Source organism: Alosa pseudoharengus, unplaced genomic scaffold (assembly GCF_046254945.1).
Source record: "Alosa pseudoharengus isolate Yale_2024_CS ecotype anadromous, Long Island Sound unplaced genomic scaffold, YU_APseudo_1.1 YU_APseudo_1.1_scf_3, whole genome shotgun sequence".
Lineage (NCBI taxonomy): Eukaryota > Metazoa > Chordata > Actinopteri > Clupeiformes > Clupeidae > Alosa > Alosa pseudoharengus.
The window spans coordinates 24,819,095-24,840,094 of record NW_027468718.1 but is presented as its reverse complement, the minus strand read 5'-3'; the positions used below and the strand labels follow the sequence as shown (position 1 = coordinate 24,840,094).

General features: G+C 41.4%; 2 protein-coding genes across 4 annotated transcripts; both read left to right on the top strand.

Moving 5' to 3' along the window:
- The first annotated feature begins 635 nt into the window (after positions 1-635).
- ndufb3 (NADH:ubiquinone oxidoreductase subunit B3) lies at positions 636-4,581 on the top strand. Of its 2 annotated transcripts, none has more exons than XM_076263688.1 (3): positions 636-725; positions 3,787-3,916; positions 4,255-4,581. In XM_076263688.1, the coding sequence occupies exons 2-3, from the start codon at positions 3,789-3,791 to the stop codon at positions 4,403-4,405; spliced, it is 279 nt and encodes a 92-aa protein (XP_076119803.1). In that variant the 5' UTR covers positions 636-725; positions 3,787-3,788; the 3' UTR covers positions 4,406-4,581. The 2 variants fall into 2 exon arrangements, with proteins under 2 accessions (XP_076119803.1, XP_076119804.1); XM_076263689.1 differs by lacking the exon at positions 636-725 and adding an exon at positions 827-906.
- A 1,251-nt stretch (positions 4,582-5,832) lies between these two features.
- Positions 5,833-15,132, top strand: LOC143100473 (CASP8 and FADD-like apoptosis regulator). Of its 2 annotated transcripts, none has more exons than XM_076263687.1 (9): positions 5,833-6,621; positions 6,810-6,915; positions 7,019-7,154; positions 7,337-7,395; positions 7,504-7,570; positions 7,778-7,830; positions 8,050-8,128; positions 8,318-8,831; positions 13,020-15,132. In XM_076263687.1, exons 1-9 carry the CDS (start codon positions 6,311-6,313, stop codon positions 13,147-13,149), a joined length of 1,455 nt encoding a protein of 484 aa, XP_076119802.1. In that variant the 5' UTR covers positions 5,833-6,310; the 3' UTR covers positions 13,150-15,132. The 2 variants fall into 2 exon arrangements, with proteins under 2 accessions (XP_076119802.1, XP_076119801.1); XM_076263686.1 differs by having other exon boundaries at positions 7,334-7,395.
- Positions 15,133-21,000: the final 5,868 nt, after the last annotated feature.

Below are 21,000 nucleotides of genomic sequence, written 5' to 3'. Positions count from 1 at the left end.
ATAAAATAAAACACATTGGGAGAAGGGGATTCATTGTCGGGGTGGGTTTGATGTCCCTGCAACTAGGGCCTACTGTGCTGAAACAAATGTGGATTATATGTAAATTAGGTCTCAGTTAAGTAGCATTGTGATACCTGTGAAACTTCACAGATGGGTGCAGGGCTTTTATGAGAAACACCTGAGCAAATCAAATGTGCTCAAGCAGTGGCCATTTCTCTGGATTTATTTATTTATTTATTTTTAATTAACTCTTTCAGAGAATACTTGTAGTATACAGTAACAGTAGTTGATTTGTCTGATTTTTGAAAGCTGATATTTTCAAAAGGATATCAATAATCGGTTTAAACCTTGCCTGCCAGGTGCCCGAGCTCAGGTGCAGTTACGCCACATGAACATATGGAACAAAAAATACTATAGCTTAAACACACAATTAGGCTAACCTGATGGTAGCCTGGTAGATCATCCTATCTAATCAGATCCCATAGGGCGTGTTCATTCAAAAAGCTGATTATTAATAGCGAAAATTAGGTTGCCCATTAGCCTAGTTTAGCCTACTGATTAACTGTGATTTGTGAGTCTTTGTATGTATGCTCTCCAAATCACTAGAGGGCAATAGTGAAGAGGAAGTGACATCTATGCATCACAACCATACCAGTGCGCAGGTGCGCAGTAGGCTACGTATTCGTGTTTGGCTATTCTAAGGTCACCAACCTAAACAAGAGAAGGTTTGATATATTTTCCTGTATTACAATAATATTTATTTTCAGAACAGCTGTTTTATTGAAATGCACTGTGGTCATTGTTTGCAGCTATTAATGGATGGATGACTTCTGCCTAATGTCTGCTTGTTAGTGAGGTCAGAATGCTAGCCGGCTAGCCATAGCAGATGATGTTAGCAGAGATACGGTAGGCTAACTTCACAGCTGGCTAACTTCAAAGACATGCCAGATAGTGTGAGATGGCTAGGTTAAACATAAGTCATGTAAACATTAATTATTTCACTACCATAACATTTTGCCAGTCTACTGTGCCATTCGTCTGTGGTGTGGGTCATTCCATGTCAAATCAGATAGAATCCAGGACTGGTTGCTGCGGCACCTTTTCAGATTTTGCTCAGAGTTTGTTTACATAATGTTTAGCCTAGGTCCCAAAACTAAGACCAGTAAGATATATTTTGTTAAATTCCAAAAATGTTTCCATAATTGTTAATCTCTCAAAAATGTCTTATCTTGGAAGCCATGAAACACATGTTCTCAGTATGACTGGACCAGTAACAGTTTGTAGTGCATGCCCTAGATTTGGAACTAAGTGCAAAACTGGTGTAGCCTAGAAATCTAGACGTACGTCAGGCTAAAACTGGTGATATTCAGGATCAAAATACTGATTGATGTCATGTGGATACAAAAAATAGTTACTTAATCTTGTGCCAATATTTGAAGTCTCTGTAGCAAATGCACGTGAAATATTCGGCCAAGGATAAAATGAGGTGTGATTGCATTTGTCTTGGCAGTTTAAAAAAAAAATATTTTTATTTTTTATAATTGTTTTTATTTACTTTTCAGAGATTACATTGGAGTCCCAATATGCATATCAACAGTATATTAGATCTTTACCATCATAATCTCAATTACAGTACAACAAATCAGTCACACAATACAATATGGCTTCCACCCACATAGGCTATACCAAAGTCCTTTTAGGCAAGTCCCTCCACTCCGGCGGCCATATTTCAACGTTTTGTGGGCACTCATCGGGCATCCTGTTCGGCAGAAATGCGCGTGTGCAAGGCTTCACGACACCAATCTTGTTCCAGCGGCGAGTTCACAACACATGATTGGCACGATGTCTTCACATCACACCATATGATTGGCTCAATGTATTCACATGTCGACGTTTTGCCGCGGAAGGGGTGTGATATGCGTAGACAACTACCATATTGGCGTTACAAACTAGCCCCATGCATTTCTATGGAGGAATTTTTGAGTGCTGTGTCTCCTCATTAGAAAGTCTCTGGCTATACATACAGCATTCATCTACACCCATATCCACATACCCTCTAACTACCCCAGTACCCCCCCAACCACCACCCCCACATACCCACACCTAACATAGACAAAACATCCACATTCACCCTCACACACACAGTTGGCAGTTTTGATGGGACTAAAATGTTTTTTATACTAAAAAACATAAAATACCATTTCCAATTCGTGCAACAAAAATATTGTCCGTGAATTTACGTGTTCATGTACCGAAAATTAACCGAACCGTGACTTATAAACCGAGGTACACACCGAACCGTGATTTTTATGTACCATTAAACCCCTACTATCTAAGCTTATTTATCCATTGTACAACATTGGCACTTTGTTCACTAAATGTGCATACATTGAGCTACTTCCACATAGATTTTCATGTGCCTTCTAGCTACTCCACATACCATTTTGAATCTTTGAAATCACTGAAAAATGTAACTTTCCCCTGTTTAATCATTAAAATCTTGAAGATGGGGGTGTCACGCTTCTCCAAATCTTGATTCGATTTCATATTCGATTTTAAAGTCAGGATTCGATTTTCAATCTTTTTTCAATTATATTACTATTAATGCAAGTTTTTTTTTTTTTTACCTTTTTGTCTTATTTCCTTGTTTTGGGGATTTTTATTTTGAAACTGCATATTTTAAAACAAGCCTACAGCGAACAGACCAGACATTAAACATAGACGTGAACATGAAATGACACAAAACTATAATTTCATTGTTTCAGCACACTCCAAAGAGACACAAGGTGTTCATCGAATATTGCACTTATTAATGTGTATGTTATGCCTTAAAGTAAGCCTAATTCTGGACTGTAACTAGAACTTCTCTTCACTTTATAAGTTGAGTAGGCTAAGTAAGTGTTAACTGACGTGAATGAAAGACAAAATAGAATACTTCCATACCGGAGATTTCAGAGTGGCAAGTTCGGTTCATGTTTTTTTTTTTTTTTTTTTGCAGCTTGAAGTTAGAGGACAGAACCCACAGTTCAATGTGTGTGTGTTTGTTTTTTGGTCTCTTGACATGCATGCTGGATGTGACATTGGGGGGGTGGCTGCATTGTCAATTCTACATTTGATTTCGACATTCAAGATATAATTTTGATCGATTTTTGACTTAAGACCGAAATCATGACACCCCTACTTCAAGCCCATTGTATGTGGAAAGCTGAAATATTGACAGATTATTAAAATATTGCATTTAATAAAAAACAAGTTTATACTACCATGCCATACAAACTGTTAATCATACTGAGTCATACTGAGAACATGCTTGTCTTCCATCCTACAGAGTTTGGGCTGGCTATGAATAATGATTTTCATGATATTAATGCCCAAACATTGCTTCCCAGATAAAAAAAAAAAAAAAATCAGGCTGTAAAACTGAAGTAATATCAATGGCTGAAAAAAAAGAGGACCTAGGATTTAAACAGAAATTACATGGAATGACCCATGTCACAACAAAGTAGATGTAGGATGACTTTGCTTAGCTGAGTTGTGCCAGTGTGCTGGAGGTAATGTTAAAGCTAGTCTTATGTTCTGGTGAGCACTTTTTCCAAGATAACTGTACAGTTCTATTCTGAGTATACTGGTCATGCTTAAAAAATAATTCTCGACAACTTTGATTTAGGTGTTACAAAGCATAGGTCTAATATGGAAATGATGTTGTATTGGTTTCTATCCCAGTGAAACAATTCGTTTTGTTTATCCCCTGCACTTTCACATGTTCACATCAAACTTTTTTGACAGGTATGGGTGGGGATCACGGCCACGGCAAAGTGGCACTGCCAGACTACAAGATCTGGAAATGGGAGGGAACGCCACTTGCAGAGACACAGCAGAGGCTTGCTCGGAGGGGATTGCGGGACCCATGGATGCGGTAGGGAGCCAGACCAGCCTTTGCATAGAACTATTGTCATTATCACAAATTTATTATTGTAAATTTGTTGCTTGTTTTGAATTGACAACTTGGAAGATACATTTTATGTTGAGTTTCAGATAGCCCATCATTGGCCAAATAGTGGAGAGAATTGGTAAATGAAGGTCTCTGAATTAGCTGTGCCTCTTGACGACTATAGACTTCCCTGACTGCACCTTTAAACTAAACTAAACCAAAAAGTTCAACTGTAGTTCAACTCTTAACTGTGTTGTATTCCCTCTATGGATTATAAGTGGTCTGTGGAAGTGAATGTTTAAATGCTAAAATATGTATTGCAGGAATGAAGCTTGGAGATACACAGGATCATTTGGTGTTCCAGTTACCTTTAAAGATGTCCTTGCCCGTGGGTTCAAGAAAGGATTCCTTGCTTTTGCTGTGTGCCTGGCAGTGGAGTATGCTTTTTTCCCTCCCAAGAAATCAGAGCACTGATTCATCTTTGGAAGTAAAAGCTGGACTTTGGAGGCATCTATCACTGTATGTGATCATAATGGTGTTAACCAAGATGTGTACTTTTTGTCTTTCCCATGAATATTCCTTGGATGTTGTAATTAGATTGTATGGTCATGTTTAACTACATGCATTAATAAAATAATATAAAAATGTAATTGGCAGTTTTTAGTCATCACTTCTAGGTGATTTAATTTCAGTGGCTACAATTGCAATAGCATCCTAAACCTTGTGAGAAGGGTGGTACAAACAGCATCAAGTATATTCGATGCCTTACTGAAAAAAGTTATCCTTGCTTTGTGTTTTCAACAACTGATGAGGTTTTCACCTCAATTTCTAGGCTTACCACTTTCATGTTTTGGGTTGAAGCAGGGAGGAACTGTTCAGCATTACTAAGGATGTTGTTGGATGCTAGCCAGGCTAGTTGGATGCAGTTTACTGCATTTAAAAAAAAAAAAGATCATGGCATAGGACAGTATCAGAAAAGTGAAGGCTACTGAACAAAAATATATTCACTGAGCATTTTCAATTTCCCATTTTACATGAGTTGAAGTAAAAGATCTAAAGCTTACACAGAAAAGGTTTATTTGTTCACAAATACGGTAAAACCATCATTAGTGAGCACTTCTGTACGTTTAGTTCACAGGCAACCACTGTGGTGGAAATCCCTGCTATAAGTATGCTAGTTGCCCACCTCAAAACTTTGGAGCAAAAATGTCAGTTTTTGTTCAGTCGGTTCGGTTTACCTCGACAGTTTTGTTCGGTCGGTTCGGTTTACCTGGACTGTTTTGTTTCCTATGTTGCCTGACTCTGCTCTACCTATCTGGGTCTGACCCTGATATTCTTGTGGACTTACTTTTCAAGACATGCAATGGTGTCATTGAAGTCTAATTTGTATTTGCTCAGCTACACCCAAGTCAGTCATAATTACTGCAGAGTACTCCAGTAATGCAACAATTGTATAGGCTAATTTAGATCTTTTTCATATAGCCTAATATTTTAGATAAAATGGAGAGCTGGTAGTGGCTGGTTGTTGTGACTGCTACTGAAGGTCTTAACAACTCAGGTTAAGATGTCAGTCCTTATGATTAAGCAACCCAGATATCAAATAATTTCATAAAAATGTTGAGGTATACTCTTGTGATACTTGAATTTCCCCTTGGGGATCAATAAAGTATATCTATCTAATCTGTCTATATACTTGAGCAGTCAACTTGGTGAAATTTGCCAGTTCCCTTTACACTAATATTATGTATTCTTTGCAAGCATCATCAGGCATTGGGAATGAAGCAACACGCATCAAGTTTATTAGGGAAAACTGCAGCTATTCTATTATTTTCACTAGGCCAAGGCCTATTTTTAACACACTACTCACAAAAAGTCAGGCTACGGCTTTCGGGTGAAATTTCAGGATTAACTTAATCCACCAGCCTAACCTTTCTAAACTTTTGAATGCGCATGTCCAACAGTTCAATGTTTCAGTAGGCTAGGCTACTTTCTGTACTGAACATTAAATTTCACCCGAAAGCCAGATAGGCTATCCCTACCTTTTTGTGAGTAGCAGAAATAGCCTTCAATGTAGAAGTAATGACAGGAAGAGCCGACTCTCAATTTGTTTGTAAGCCTACGAAGTGCAATGGAATTTTTCTCGAAACCTCATCACTTCACTTTATAGCTTATTCGTTGCCTATATATGACTTCACTTTACATGAGTTTCCTTTCATAAGAAAAAACTAATTTCCCTTGCTGGGGGATTCCTCGGGGGAAGTGAAATTGCGTCATGGGTAGCCTCCCTCTCAGATGTTATGACAAAATAATATGCTCTCTTTAGGCTACTGTCCGATCATTTCGGGTTGAGTAGGCTAGGACTAAGGTAGGCTATCTTACATGGCTTTGGATCACACAACAGGCATAATGACCGGACAGTTATCGCTAACTATTAAGCAAATTGCTGAAAGTCTTAGTTTTGCGGAGCGTAAGACATTACTATACTTATCCGGAGTGGAGGAAGTCAATTTCGCATCAGCAGATATCAGAAATGTACTGAGTTGCGTGACAAATGTAGTGGATATGGATGTATTTTTGATGGAACTCATGTTCAGGATGAGACGTTTCGACATATTAAAGAAAGTACTACAAGCCAGCAGGACAGAAGTTGAAGAAATACTGAGAACTGTACAGTTCGTCTCAAACTACAGGTAGGCTACTGTCACGTAGGCCATTCATTCAATAGCTAGTTGCCATTTAATGTTAGCCTGTAGGCCTTAGACATCAGATCTATAAACGACACTCTCTCCACAGGTTTAACACGTGTCAAGCATAGCCTAAACCTACAAAATATGAAGCTATTATAAGCCTAGTGTGTCTGATTCCAATTTCATTTCAGAGTGCTTATGGTTGATCTAAGTGACAATATTGGAGCAGAGGATTTGCGCTCCATAGGATTTCTGCTCAGTAGTTCCCTGTCAAGAGAAAGGCTGGATGGCATGCAGGTAGGCTACATTGGCCTATAAGACTTTATTTTTAAGTCCCTGTTTAAACCAAACAAATCAGAGGAGTTAACAGAGAGGACTGTATTCTTTGTCAATATCACAGAGTTTCTTGGACATAGTCACTGACCTTGAAAAGCAAGGTGAAGTGTCCAATGGGAGTATGGACCTAATAGAACAGTGTCTTAAGAGCATTCACCGTATTGATCTTGTAAAAAAGATAAACAAGTACAAGGAGAAAGGTGAGCATTTTTAATTGTATTCATTTTTAAAGAGACTGTGTTCAACAAATGCACTCCACATATTATGATTATTCATCTCCTTATGATGATGACGACTAATCATTTCATAGTAGCCTGTGTCACGCTTTTCTTCATTTTGCATTGCTGACATGAGTCATGTTAGTGTGGTTTTTTTCCAGTAGCAGAAATACAAGGAACGTCTGTGTCAAATCACACAAGTGGTATTAAGAATCTTAGAAAGGTGAGAAGCACTGTAAATATTTTCCCAGACAACTGTTTTGTGACCTTGTTTTTCAAGTGAAACCTATGAAGCGCTTTGTAGTTACAGGTACATTTATTCTCTCCGCAGTCAGAACAAGAGTCCAGGGTTACCCCTGAGGTTTCAAATGAGAAGTGGGAACTACTCAAACTTCAGAGTAAGAAGAAATTAACATTGCTTTAATTTTATTCAAATTAAGTTATGGAATTTATCTGACTAATCATGTCTTTCATTACAGTATGATATTAAGAATTTGTTTCTCATTGTTTAGTTGTGCATTTTGTATAAAAGCAATCTGTTGTCTGACGTGTCTCTCAGTTGAGTTTTGGTTTCTATTTGAATGCGCTTTCTATTTTTAATGTAGAAAATGACAGAATGTCTGGTAGGCCCACCAAAAGTGAAAGAATATCCTATCAGGTAAGACTGCCACTGTTCATTCATTGAGCCCACCCCCACACACATACATTTTGGCATACTTGGTCTTACTACAATCTACATTTGCGAACAACTTTCTCATACAATTTGTCAACTATTTATTAGTCTCCAAGTGTATTGATAATAGACACAATTAGAAGACCTTTCACTGCTAATTCTAAATGGCCGAATGGGAATGTAGTAATGTTTTTTTTTCTGCAGAATTCATTGCATGTGTATAGATTGCAGGCCCAGCCTCGTGGAGTATGTGTGATCATCGACTGTGTGGGATATGATGGAGGTGAGCATTTACAAAGTGCCTCATTGTCCTGGAATGGTCTTTTTCATTCTTATCACTAGTTTATGATCTAACTATGCTGAGAATGAGAGTAAATGTTAAGAAACTCGACAATGGATATTTTATTGCCATGCACTAAATCTGTCTCTAGAAGGTTGTAGCAGCTGATTTGAGCAATTGTTATTCACACAGACAGGCTTGAACAGACGTTTAAGTGTCTACATTTCCACGTGATCATGCGGAAGCTGCTGAGTGTGACAGACTGCCTGTCTACCCTGCGAGAGGTGGCCCAGCTCAGTCGCCACTGTGATGCGGACGCCTTCGCCTGCTGTCTCATCAGCCGGGCTTCCGAAAGTCACCTGCTGGGCACAGAGCCACAGGGCTCGGGCCTGAGCCTGGATGCGGTCAGGCATCTCTTTAATTCCAACTCCTGTCCAGGGCTGGTGGGCAAACCCAAACTATTCTTTGTCCAGAGCTACAGCGCCTTTGAGCCTCCGAGGTCAGCTGGGTGCTCAGGCTACTACAACTACTGGGATAAGTATCTTGAAACAGATGGGCCTGCTGTGGCCTATGATGAGGCCATCCCCACATCTGCAGATGTCTTTTGGAGCCACTGCTGGACACAGGAGACAGCTCTGAAAGAGCAAAACCACCAGTCTGCATATCTGCAAGCTTTGCAGTCATCACTTTTGAATGGGCAACGAAGGTAAGCTTGTTTTGGGTTGTCTTAAAACATTATTGGGGGCCTGCGAAGCTGCGATGGCGCCCATTGTGTTTTTACGTTTTCTTATTATTATGGATCCTTCGCAATGGGAGGGATGGCAGCCCATAGAACCGTCTGGTAAAAAGTTGTGAGATTTGGCACACTGATTGGGTACAGTCTAGGGTTGGGACTTTTCAGGAATTTTCATGTTAGAATATTGATAACGTTATCAAACAATTAATCGATTATTCACTAAAGCATGACGTCACTTGTCTCCGCTCAGAGCCGCATGGTTTGAATTTGCCTTCACCATCACCCCCACACAAATTAAGGTCAAAACACGCACATGACAGGACTGATTTATCAAAAATAGATTTATTAAAGAAATACGCCATTTAGTAGTCAACTTTAGTTTATTACAGTGCATTATGGCATCCGACGGATTTTTAACATGTAGGCTATGCAAACGCATCACTGCCTGCCTGATCACTTTAAAAAAAAAAAGTAGGCAAGTAGACATTAATAAATAACACGGTCTAATGACTGTATTCTGTTAAACTTCAGCTCAACGCTGGCGGCAATTAGCCTATTTGACAATTGAGTTTTAACTTAGATTACGTTACTATGAACGAAATTGACGGCCATCAAACTCGACACAAATTCACAATAATGATATCAAAACCTGGCTTATTGCCATATTAGATCATTAAACTGTTATAAACTGACTGTCGTGGCAACGCATTGGCGAGATGCAGGCTACAGTAAGGTGAGAAACTGGCCTGCATGGACTGTCTGGGCATACATTACCTATCACAGACTCTGAAGGACTCTTCTCATCCTAACAATGGATTATTCCTACCGCTGAAATCAAGAAGACGCCTATGTAGTCACAAAGCCAGAACTGAGAGACTCAGGAGAAGTTTTTATCCCCAGGCCATCCGAACTCTGAACTCACACTATACTGACTTTGCACACATTCACTCCTCAGCACTCTCAAACATTTCCCAACTCTGAACTCACACTATACTGACTTTGCACTCATCCACTCCTCAGCACTCATGACCCCCCCCCCCCCCCCCCCACACACACACACACACCTACATGACTTTTAGCACTTTTACATCCCTCTCCCTATGCTGCAGACCTTTTATTTATTTTATTATTCATCACACGTCAAAACACACACACACACACACACACACACACACACACACACATATCTGACTTTCTCCAACTTTTGCACATCTCTATAGAACTTTTTATTTATTATTTTTGATTTCTCCTCCATCTATCTACCCATGTCCTTGATTGCCTAGCCTTTCTGTCCCCCCCCCCCCCCCATCCCCAACACACACACACAAAAAAAAAACACACACTCTTACATCATCACTGTCATCACCTCACATACATACAGCACACTGCTTGCTACAGTAAGCCTCCTCTACATACTTGCTGCACACTGCCCCCCCCCCCTCCCTACATACACAGCACATTGTCTTCAGGATCTTCTCCAACACACATCCTCTACTTACTTACAGCATACTGCCCCCACCTACCCACACACACACTATACATACACACACACACAGTCACTGCTTCACTCCCCTCCCGCCCACACACACATCTTCACTGTCATCACTCACATACATCATACTTGCAGTACACTGCCCCCCCCTCTCCCCTACATACACAGCACATTATTTCATCAGGAAGCTTCTCCAACACACATCCCCAACATACTTACAGCACACTGCCCCCCCCCCCCCCCCCTACATACACAGCACATTGTCTTCAGGATCTTCTCCAACACACATCCTCTACATACTTACAGCATACTGCCCCCACCTACCCACACACACACTACACACACACACACACAGTCACTGCTCCACTCCCCTCCCGCCCACACACACATCTTCACTGTCATCACTCACATACATCATACTTGCAGTACACTGCCCCCCCCCCCCTCTCCCCTACATACACAGCACATTATTTCATCAGGAAGCTTCTCCAACACACATCCTCAACATACTTACAGCACACTGCCCCCGCCCCCCAATACACAGCACATTGTCTCATGAGGAAGCTTCTCCAACACACATATTGCACACTGCCCTCTCCCCACATACACAGCACACTATCCCATCTCCCTTGTCATCCCCCCAACACACACACCAAGACCCTTGGCAGTTGGGTTAGCCCCTTGAGCCGTGGATATGCCCAAGGTTTCTTCCTTGGTAAGGGAGTTTTTCCTTGCCCCTGTTGCTCTTGGGTGCTCCTTGTTGGTGCCCCCCCCCCCCCAATCGCAATCCTCCCCCACCTTTCTTATGCAGCCCTTGCCACTTAATCTACTAAACCCCTCTTCTACTGCACTTTTTTACCCCCCCCCCCCCCATAAATGCACAAATAGGCTGACACCATACTTAATTTCACTGCATTTCTTACTTCCAGTAACTATATGCATGTGACAATAAACTTCCTTGTATCCTTGTATCCTTGTATCCTCACCTATGTGTTCTTGTTCATAAAAATCAACATATTCACATGTTCTGGGGTAAGGCGTGTGCGCAATCGATTTACTGTCAGTCCTGCAGCTGAAAAAACTCGTTCAGATGGGACGGAGGCTAGTGTAGCCTGAATGGTTGGCTGCTGGATCCCTCCGCTTGAGCTGGCTTCGCCGGAATTAACGTTCGGATGTAGCCTACATTTTTCAGATTATATATTAGTGGAGACGTTGCACTATGGTAGGTAAACAGGGCGTCACAATAATTACATTGGACTTTATCGTCTTTTCTAGAGAAATCCCACACTGCACTTCTCCTAGCCCGCTTCATCTCTGCTCGTCTCGTCGTCTGTTGTCGCACAAGATACTGGACGTTATAGCTGTTCTCATAATGCGCGCGACTAGAACGATTATTTATTATTATCACCCGGAGAGAAGAAATACTCTTTTCTGATTGGCTGGCGGGTGGCCTTTAATTCTGAATAACAGGACACCGTTCCATATCAATGCTTATGAATGGTAACTATAACAACCATAGTAGGACGACGGTTGCAGCGCTCTAGAATCTTTTGGTTGCAGGCTTCCCAACAATGGAATCAACTGTAAACAAGCTAACTGTCCATGCTAAAGTTGTACAACAAGCTGAACTAGTGAGCTTCTTTTTAAACAGAACCGCGTGTTTACAGTGTTTACAGTGGCAACCGGGTGATAAGCGGGATAACGGCCTTCGAGGTGTGTCCAGTTATACGGAATTAATGGACTTGGGCGGAGGCAACTGCTGCGCGTCGGGGAGTTTTTGCCCCTCGCCCTCGTCCATTAATTCCGTATAACAGGACACCTCGGCGGCCGTTATCCCTTAGGCTTAGAATTTTAGTCGAATAAATTCTTACAAACAAATAATCGATCATCGATTATTCATTACCAACCTTAGTACAGTCCCATGATTCATTTCACCAAGTTTCATGTCTGCACCACTCTAGCGCCACCAATGGTTGCCATTGCATCCATTAGCCTATCATTTGATTGTTTGTATTGTATTGTTTGTCAGGATACTGTTTCACTGATTTCTTTCTATGAGCTGTGACAGAAGTTGGGATGTTGGGATGTGAATGTTATATATTCTGTCCCCTGATAGTATACTGTTTTACTGGTTGATTTGACAAATAATCTATAGACCTGCCCTATAAGCACCTTATGTCTGTTTGGAATTGTTCTGAGAGCCTATTGATGCATCTCAGAAAGGAATGTCCACCACATCCAGTGTTTGTGAATATATTTGACTGAACTCATTAAATGTAGCTGAATAGGCTACTCATGAGCGTATGTCTTATAGCTGCAATAGGATTAATTTTCGCAACACCGTATTTTGGGTGGCCTGCAAAGACCCAGTGGTTTTCCTGTCCCGCTTGGTAATGAAGTTGGAACAGCCCTGGCCTAAATGTTATTGCATTGCTGTAAGTCGCTTTGGACAAATGTGTGTCCGCCAAATGAATAAATGTAAATGTAAATGCATATGTCTTATGTAATAGCATTGCTAATAGCATGCTTGACTGCTTAGCCCCCTCATTGCTGCTTGCATCTATGTTTGTTCATTAAGATCATCATTATTACAGTTGATGCTTATGTCATTCATTGCTAATTATGTGTTATGTATTATGGATTTTTTTTTCTCTATTCTGTTGCAGAAAGAGAAATCTTCTGGATGTTCATATGGAGGTGAATCAAAAAATTTTTGAGCACAATGATAGGAATCCAGCACAAACGTATGGACTTGATCTTAGACACACACTTCGAAAAATTTTATTTCTGTCATAATTCCTTATTTTGAGGGAATATCATTGCATTGTGAACTTGAAAAACAGTCTTTCAGATACATTTATAGCATGTGTATGCTAACAATAATATATATATATATTGCTTCAAGAATGTTCTTTGAATTTTACCCATTAGGCTAATTTGTATGTACTTGTTTGTTGTTGCACTGACGTTGTTGTGAACTTGCCCCCAAGGATATCACAAGGTGCTAATTTTAGTATTTATTTGATTAGTATTAGTTATTGACTGACATTATTAACTTTGCATTAATCCTTTTTAGCAGCTACAATGACATGTCTAAGTGGGTTGCACCATTTTGCATCTATCTCATAAATAAATTGTTAAAGGACAGCATTTGCCACCCATGTAGCCAGAGGGGACAGGTTGAACAGTGGGGTATACTACGAAGCATGTTAGACTTATCTAGGCTATCTAGACATATCGAGGCTACACAAAGCCTTGACTCAGGGGTATAAGTTAAGTGATACTACGATAGCAGTTATGTGATATATTTGTCAAACTAGGCTTTCAACTCAGATCTGTGCGGGTTCTCTGTGTTGGGATGATGTTGGCCAATCGTGAAACGTGGAGACGCACAAGACCGCCTATATTAAAAAAACAATTACTTCCGGATTTATGAGCGATAGGGTAATCTACACTGCGGTCATTTTTAGTGTCTAGCCTATAACATCAAATAAATTGATTGTCATCAGATGTTGTAGGCTATGGTATGCACGTCCATAGTGACATATTTGCACGCGCTATTAAAGGGCATACGAGATCCAAAATGTTTGTAGAGGCGGAGCTCCACCTGTAAGATATATGACAGAATCCTATATGTGAGAGAACTTCATTTTTCAAGATAATTGATTGGTCAGTGGGCAGTAGTTTTACACGATTTGAGCTATAACTTAGCACATAACCTGCTTCCGACCAGGTGTGGTTGAGAGCATAAGACACCATGGTGATACAGTGACGCTAAAACAGAGCCACTTTCGTGTCACAGCATACCCTAGCTTTAAGCGCAACATACCTCGCTAACCTACTAATCGAGATTCGTAGTATAGCCCATTGGTGTGATGATGATGAGCATTACTTTCTCATGAATGTACGCAAAACAGAAGAAGCACTGATAGATTCCAGATCAATCAGTAACCAGCACTGTTGCCATAAGGATATTAAACAAGTTACTTCTTAGGAGGGCATGCCAACAGTGATCTTAGCCTAATTGGAGGCAGATGTGGCAAGTGTAAAAAGAGGAGCACTCCAAGGCAGTGGACCTGCTGGTGATGACACATATTGATCTAGCACTGTCTTCACACTCCTTCATGCTAACTCAAGATTGATCTAGCCTAACCAGGGATTTCAGAAAAACTAGCATCAACAAACTGCCTAGCACCAAATGAAAATTGGCAACAAGCAAACTTTGATTTGATTTTTGCAGTCATCAGTTACATAGAGGATACAAGTAAGGTGAGGCTATACGGGTGGCTGTGTTGTGTGTGGAATTATGTAAAAGAGAGTTGTGTGACTGTAGGCTATTTTTTGTCAGTCATGTCAGTAAAATACATATGTGTGCAATTTAAGGTTTATTTATTGTGCTTTTAAGGGAAGTGAGTCTGTAATGTATGTCAGAGTGATGTAAATGTGTGCCAATCATTGTCTCATTTGATGTGTGTGCTTGATGCAGCGGTTTCTTTTATCCAAGACAATTTTCTTCTTTACTGTAGGCTATGGTGGTGCTTTACAATATTAGTCTATGTACACTTTAAGTTGGACAATTTAAATTATTTATGAAATATATATTGTTTATACACATATGTCCCTTTTATGAATAAATAAATAAAATAATGAAATTGAATTATTCACTCACGGGTATGCTGGCGACTTTTGTCTTTATGTGTCAATGTCTTGTGTGGAGCGCTTTGGGTTGCACTCTGCATACAAAAATGCGCTATTTATAAAGTTACCTTACCTACCTAACCTCATGGTCATTGTGTTGTTTGTTGTATGGAATGATAACTGGTGAAGATTCGATTATTAGTGGTTTGGTTTATACAGTGTTTATACAGTTATTCTGTGTTCATAGACTAAGTGATTTTGGCATTGAACGAAACCACTGAGGGATATAAATAGGCTCTACTGTATTTTTCAAAATAGTCCACTTGATGGCGACGTCGACTCTTGAATGTAGCCAAGCCCTTTATAAGTAGGATAGCCCAGCCCAAGTAGCCTAGACGACATACGGCGTCCTAATTAGGCTATCCATTCCTACTAAATTAGCCTATATGATTTCAATACAAGAGCGTGCTTAATAGGCCTATAGTCTGTGGAATGCTGATCCTCACTTTGCACCAGCCTAAGCACACCTGACCTAATATTCATACAGTTTAGCTAATGGCATCGAATTTGTGCAAGCTAAGCAATAAAAATGCTTGGCAATTCTGTGATTCATTAAAGGTCTAGATCTAACAGAGAACACAGGCACGGCCAGGTCACATCGCTCGTAGGCCTTTATAGCCTACGCACCTGCCTGACGTTACAAAAGTTAACATGGTCAATCTAGAAAGTGCTGGGGCGCAAATTAGTCGTCAATGTGGTTCAAGTTGGTTACAGTGTTTTAGTCCTAGAAACACATCATGAGAGGAGAAATTATTGTGCTGAAGAAGAAATTAAAGCTAATTATTTCACACCAGTAGTATCTAGGTGAGTTTGAGGGCGATAACGCGCAGCCAGGCACAGTGCACGCGCAGTATCAGGGCTGCTGTTGCCACACTGCTGCAATGGCGGCGCGCTGAAGATTGAAGTTGAATGAGTTTATTTCCGTGTGTCGTGTATGGATTGTGGCAAGAATACGCGAAGGAGAACAAAGCTTCAGTGGCAAACGAATTCTGATAAGTGTCTTCGTTCCTGCATTTCTGTTGAGAGAGAAATGTGCTAGCCGTGCTAGCGAACAGTAGCCTATGCAACCGCTCCGTGGAATCATCTCACATCTGCATGCAATAGGGAACCACCACCACCCACCACTACTCGCTCGTTGGACAATTTCAGGAGGAGTATTCACAAACCAGTGAATCACAGAGTGAACTGGAACATCATGGCTGAACGAAACTCCACTGGATTACTAATGATGATGATGGAGCCAACTCCGGCAATTGCAATGACTCTCCCGGCTGAGGTTCGAGAGAAACTCGCGGAGCTGGAGCTAGAGCTATCCGAAGGTATTCACCTTTTATTGCTAACGTTACACTGGGCAAGGCGGACACAGTATGCGCAAGGTGTAAATCAGGAAAAGACAGTTCAAACAGACACTGCTAGTCTGTTAATTTCGTTCCCTAGGTTATAGGTAAATTATTTGATAAATCTGGTATGTTTGATCTATCCGGCGTTAGTAGCCTACTGATAAAGACTCAAGACGATAGGTTGAAGGGTAATGGTAACGTTAAGCCTTGTTTTTGAGTTAAGGTAAACTATTGTGTTTCATAGCACATTATGGTCAACATAGGCTACGCAGGGCAAACACCCTTATGTGCTGTGACATTTTGCTACTCCTTATCTAAAGATCAAATACAAAGTGGGGCTAACAACCTAAATTGTGCAAGTTATGACACAATTGCTAGAGTGCAGCAAACTATTCTGACAGGATGACCAGGTTGGTGATGACATGAAAGAATCGGCCTGTTAACTTAGTCGTATAAGAAAGAAAAATAAGTTGTATTGCTTTTGTTCATTTCTATAAGCTTTTTTCGAGGACCACAAACATGTGGCTTCCTCTGGAAAGGTCCGCCTGTTGTTTTGCGTTGATGAGGTCGTCCAGTGAAGTAGTGGAACAGGGACAAGACAGACTGTCATGAATTAAGAGGTTCTGGTAGCCTACTGTTCACAGTTTTGGTCAGCTGTGAATGGGAATGTCTTGTCAACTCCCATGGAAACATGTGCGTGTACAGTTGTTCTGTCCTGAACACCTAGAAGGCTGCAAAATATCTTATGTTATGCATTAGGCTTATGCTCGTATCTATTTGAATTATATGAGTTATTTGGGAAAAGATTGTTTTGGAATATTCTCACAAAACAAGAACTCTCATACCTCACAAAACTCAGTCTTTTGGGAATATTGTTGTTAAAGGCAAGGCTAAGGTATCATGGGAGCAGCTATTTAATTGAGCAAAAGGAAATGGCAATGAACCGGCTCATTTTAACTGAAGCATATCCACATAACTTTGGAGTGTGGGTGGCTGAAGTTGAGCTCTACCTGTCTTTTCTCAGAGATTCTGTTTTTTTGGTGGGAAATTGCAGGTGAATCTGTGCCATGAACCATCCATGCTTTCCATGTATGAAAGGAGACTAAGCTGTTTTCCATGCGTCACTGTAACAAATGGAGTAAGCACTAGGTCAGTTTTTGAATAATGTCTTTGTCTATTCCTGTGTAGAATCATTGCCAAATGGTCTGTCCTGCACATGTTTTTATTTTGGAATGAAGAAAGTCATAGCAGAGGTTCTTTTTTTGGAGACCCATCAGAAGCATGAGAGGCTCTGTAGCAGCCATGGGTGCAAGATGGGTTTTGATAGGTTTGATATGTAGTGAGAGGAACTGACATTATTCTTGGGCAGTTAGTCAAGAAATGATATATGTGAACTTGTAATCTCCTCTTACAGAGATGAGACAGGCCACACAGCTGTGGAAGAGAGGACCAAGGGTGTGGAGGGATGTTGCTGTGAGGCTATGTTATGCTGTTAGGTCTATATGACACACTGTCATCTAGCAAGTGTGTCTAGCCATTGTAGTGAAGTTAGAGGTAAGAGATTTAACTAGTTATTATCTTGTGACTCGAGTAACTTTATTATCAGAACTCAACAGGAAAAGTTAGATGTCAACCATGTAGCCGTTGTGTGTTTGTTACTATTGTGTAGTACAGCCCAAATCAAGCAGATTAGAAAAGAATCCCTGTTACCCTTAGCTACAGTACCTGCCCACCTGCTTTCTTGTTGGCCATATCTGATTGAAAGGTCCATGCTGGAAATTTGTCAGCATCTTAGTGGCTCAACAGTAACATGGAGCAGTGCATAAGGCCAGGCCGTGCACACTAATGACCTATATTGCATTTGATTAGATTGGGGACTGGGTGCTGATGTGCTTCAGTAGACCTATTTCCTTGTCAGGCTTGAGGGAGAGAAGGTTGCCTGGGAGAGAGGAACGGAAATAGAAGCTCATGACAGGGCAATGGTTGGCAGTCAGTCTGTTTGAGGACCCAAATCAGTAATTTCCTAGTCTGTGTGTGTGTGTGTGTGTGTGTGTGGGCAGAGGGTAAATCTCCCAGGCAAACTTAAGCCTATGCCTAATCATTTTGTTTTGGGTTTAAACGGATTAATACAGCCCTCCAAATAAGCAAATTTTTTTCACCACCTCAGTGAAAACAGCCGGGTGGCATGACTGATCGCCACGCCCTCTATCTGCATGGCCTCTGTTTTCCTGCTCTGCTCCGCATGTCACTTCCTGTCCTGCTGTCTCAGTCTGATAGCTGTCCGTGTCTTTTGCTGGTCAACAGACTGACTTGCCATGACTTTTGCTACTATTAGTCACCCAAAAGAATATGGTTGCCACCAGCTGAAGTGATCTTCAGTATGGTGTTGATGAAGGTAGTCATGTAGAGTAATGTATGACTCACCTGTCTTAGGAACTTCTTTCACTTCTGTCAGTGAGACTGGGAAGTGACTAAATCTCACCTCAAATCCAGCAACTCCGACCTGTTTGCAGAGCCGGGTTAGGCTGTACCATCCTCTCATCACATATAGGCCAAATTCATAGCTGAACAAACTCATTTGTTTGATGAGCTTTGTGAAATAGGAGATGTTGTGGATATGTTAATATGCCGCTAAGGTTCTGTTTTGGGTTATTCGCTCTGTTTGTTTGTTGTTTTTCTTCCCACAGATGCCAGTATTTATGTAGGCCTATGTTCCCAGTCTACCAGTATCTCATTATCTTGCATCCTCTATGTAAACCGATGACTGCAAAATCAAATAAAAGTTTGATTCCTGCTATGAGATTCACTTCCTGTGAATCTCATTCGAAAAGGCTGAAGCAAATTATACTGTAGAAAAAAAGATGGTTATATTGGTGTAACCAGATGGTTGCCCCAGGGCTTAGGCAGTTTGTTGGTGCTAGTTTTTCTGAAAGGTAAAGTCGTTATTCTCATCCTCATTCTCAAGGATCATCCTTGGTTAGGCTAGATCAATCTTGAGGAAGCATGAAGGAGTGTAAAGACAGTGCTAGATCAATATGTGTCATCACCAGCAGGTCCACTGCCTTCTTAGAGTGCTCCTCTTTTGGGAGGAAGAGGAAATTGTGTAGGTTATGCTTAATTGCACCCCCCCCCCACCCCTGAATTATGTCTTCCACTTTTCCTTTTTATGTCTGTCTCAAGAGGGTGTGTGGGAGTTCCACGCGCTGTTATCCTACCCAGTACTTAATTATCCCTGTATTCGAGACTAATAAATAAGTGAGTTGCATGCCATGTGAAACTGAGTTCCTAGCAAATCTGGAGCCTGACTCTTGCGCACGTGAATTATTCATCATCCCCACAGAATGCTCGATATTCTGGCTTCTTTTTTTATGGGCAGCGTGGTGGCGGCCTTGGGTCTTACCGAGGCACTCAGAATTATATCCAATGGGAGCCCTGCGAAAGGATAAGGGATTATAGCTGAGATGTTGTGTGGTAGGAGCATGTGGCATTTTACTGTGACACTTTTGCTTGTGTGTTGATGTGGAGAGTGGTGGGGCAGTGAGTGCAGATGTGTCCAGGGTCCTATCTGCTGGGTTCTGACAGATGACAGTCAGTGTCCTGGATGCGGACCAGTGGCTCCGGGGCCGGTGGACGCAAAACAAGGTCAGGAAGACAAATGGGCTGCATTAAGTCTAGTAGTGACGCTTTGTCTGCCTGCCTAATTCTCCTCTCAGCCCATCTCTGCTGGTTCAGCGTGCCTGCTCACTGGCTCTCCTCCACCTCCCTCATTCCTTGTTGTGCAGTGCGTTCTTGGACAGGGCTGCGTGGTCAAGCCCAAGAGCAGAGCACATGACTGGGCACTGCATGATTTCCCAGTATTTATGAGGATTGAACAGTACGTTTTTAATGCGTTTCAACAGCCCAAACATGGTCAGGTGGCCACTTCAGTAACTCCCTCAGTCAGGTGTTTTTTTTTTTTTATTGTGAAGTTTCTTGTAAAGACAGAACAGCTCAAAGCCAGCTCTTGAAATGCAAGCTAGAGTTAGGGAGCTTTGGATTGTAGCAGTGGGGAACATTTCATTCTGTTATGTTTGTGTTTGGTCTTGCAGCTCTGAATGTTTATTTCTCTTTCCTCCTCTCAAGAAGTTACTCAAGACACAACTCTCACACTGTTGGTTCTCCAAGAGTAGAGTTTGGGTGTTGATAAAGCCGGACCTCAGCTCTCTTCAGAGGAGGGCCTGGCTCTGTCTCAGTATCTCTGGGAGGAAATTATGTTGTTTCGGTTAACTTGGGATGTTCACTTATGTCATGCTCACGCTGATAGGAGATGACTGGGGTCCTTTTTGCCATCTTGATCTGAATTTGGACCTCATGTATTTTCTCCTACAGTAGTTGGCACTCTGGCCAAGTGTCATTGGTGAGCGTAACAGATGGAGGAGTTGGCTGTGGGAGGCTGGCGGCGACGCGCCGGTGATGTGATGCGGTGAATCAGAGGTGTTGCAGCTGAGCTCTCTCGGAGCTGGAGTTGGCTCCCTCCCCTGCCACAGGCCTCTGGTGGAAGACAGAATCAGAGGTGTGAGCTCAGCCGAGGGGAAAGTTCTGCGGCCCACGATGCATCTGTGTGGCGTGA

Excerpts from the sequence above, each read along its gene's own strand:
- ndufb3 (XM_076263688.1), top strand. The coding sequence starts at position 3,789 with ATGGGTGGGGATCACGGCCACGGCAAAGTGGCACTGCCAGACTACAAG. Across the intron at positions 3,917-4,254 it reads TTGCGGGACCCATGGATGCG|GAATGAAGCTTGGAGATACA; the intron begins GTAGGGAGCCAG and ends TATGTATTGCAG.
- LOC143100473 (XM_076263686.1), top strand. The coding sequence starts at position 6,311 with ATGGCTTTGGATCACACAACAGGCATAATGACCGGACAGTTATCGCTA. Across the intron at positions 7,396-7,503 it reads GTATTAAGAATCTTAGAAAG|TCAGAACAAGAGTCCAGGGT; the intron begins GTGAGAAGCACT and ends TTCTCTCCGCAG. Across the intron at positions 8,129-8,317 it reads CTGTGTGGGATATGATGGAG|ACAGGCTTGAACAGACGTTT; the intron begins GTGAGCATTTAC and ends TTATTCACACAG.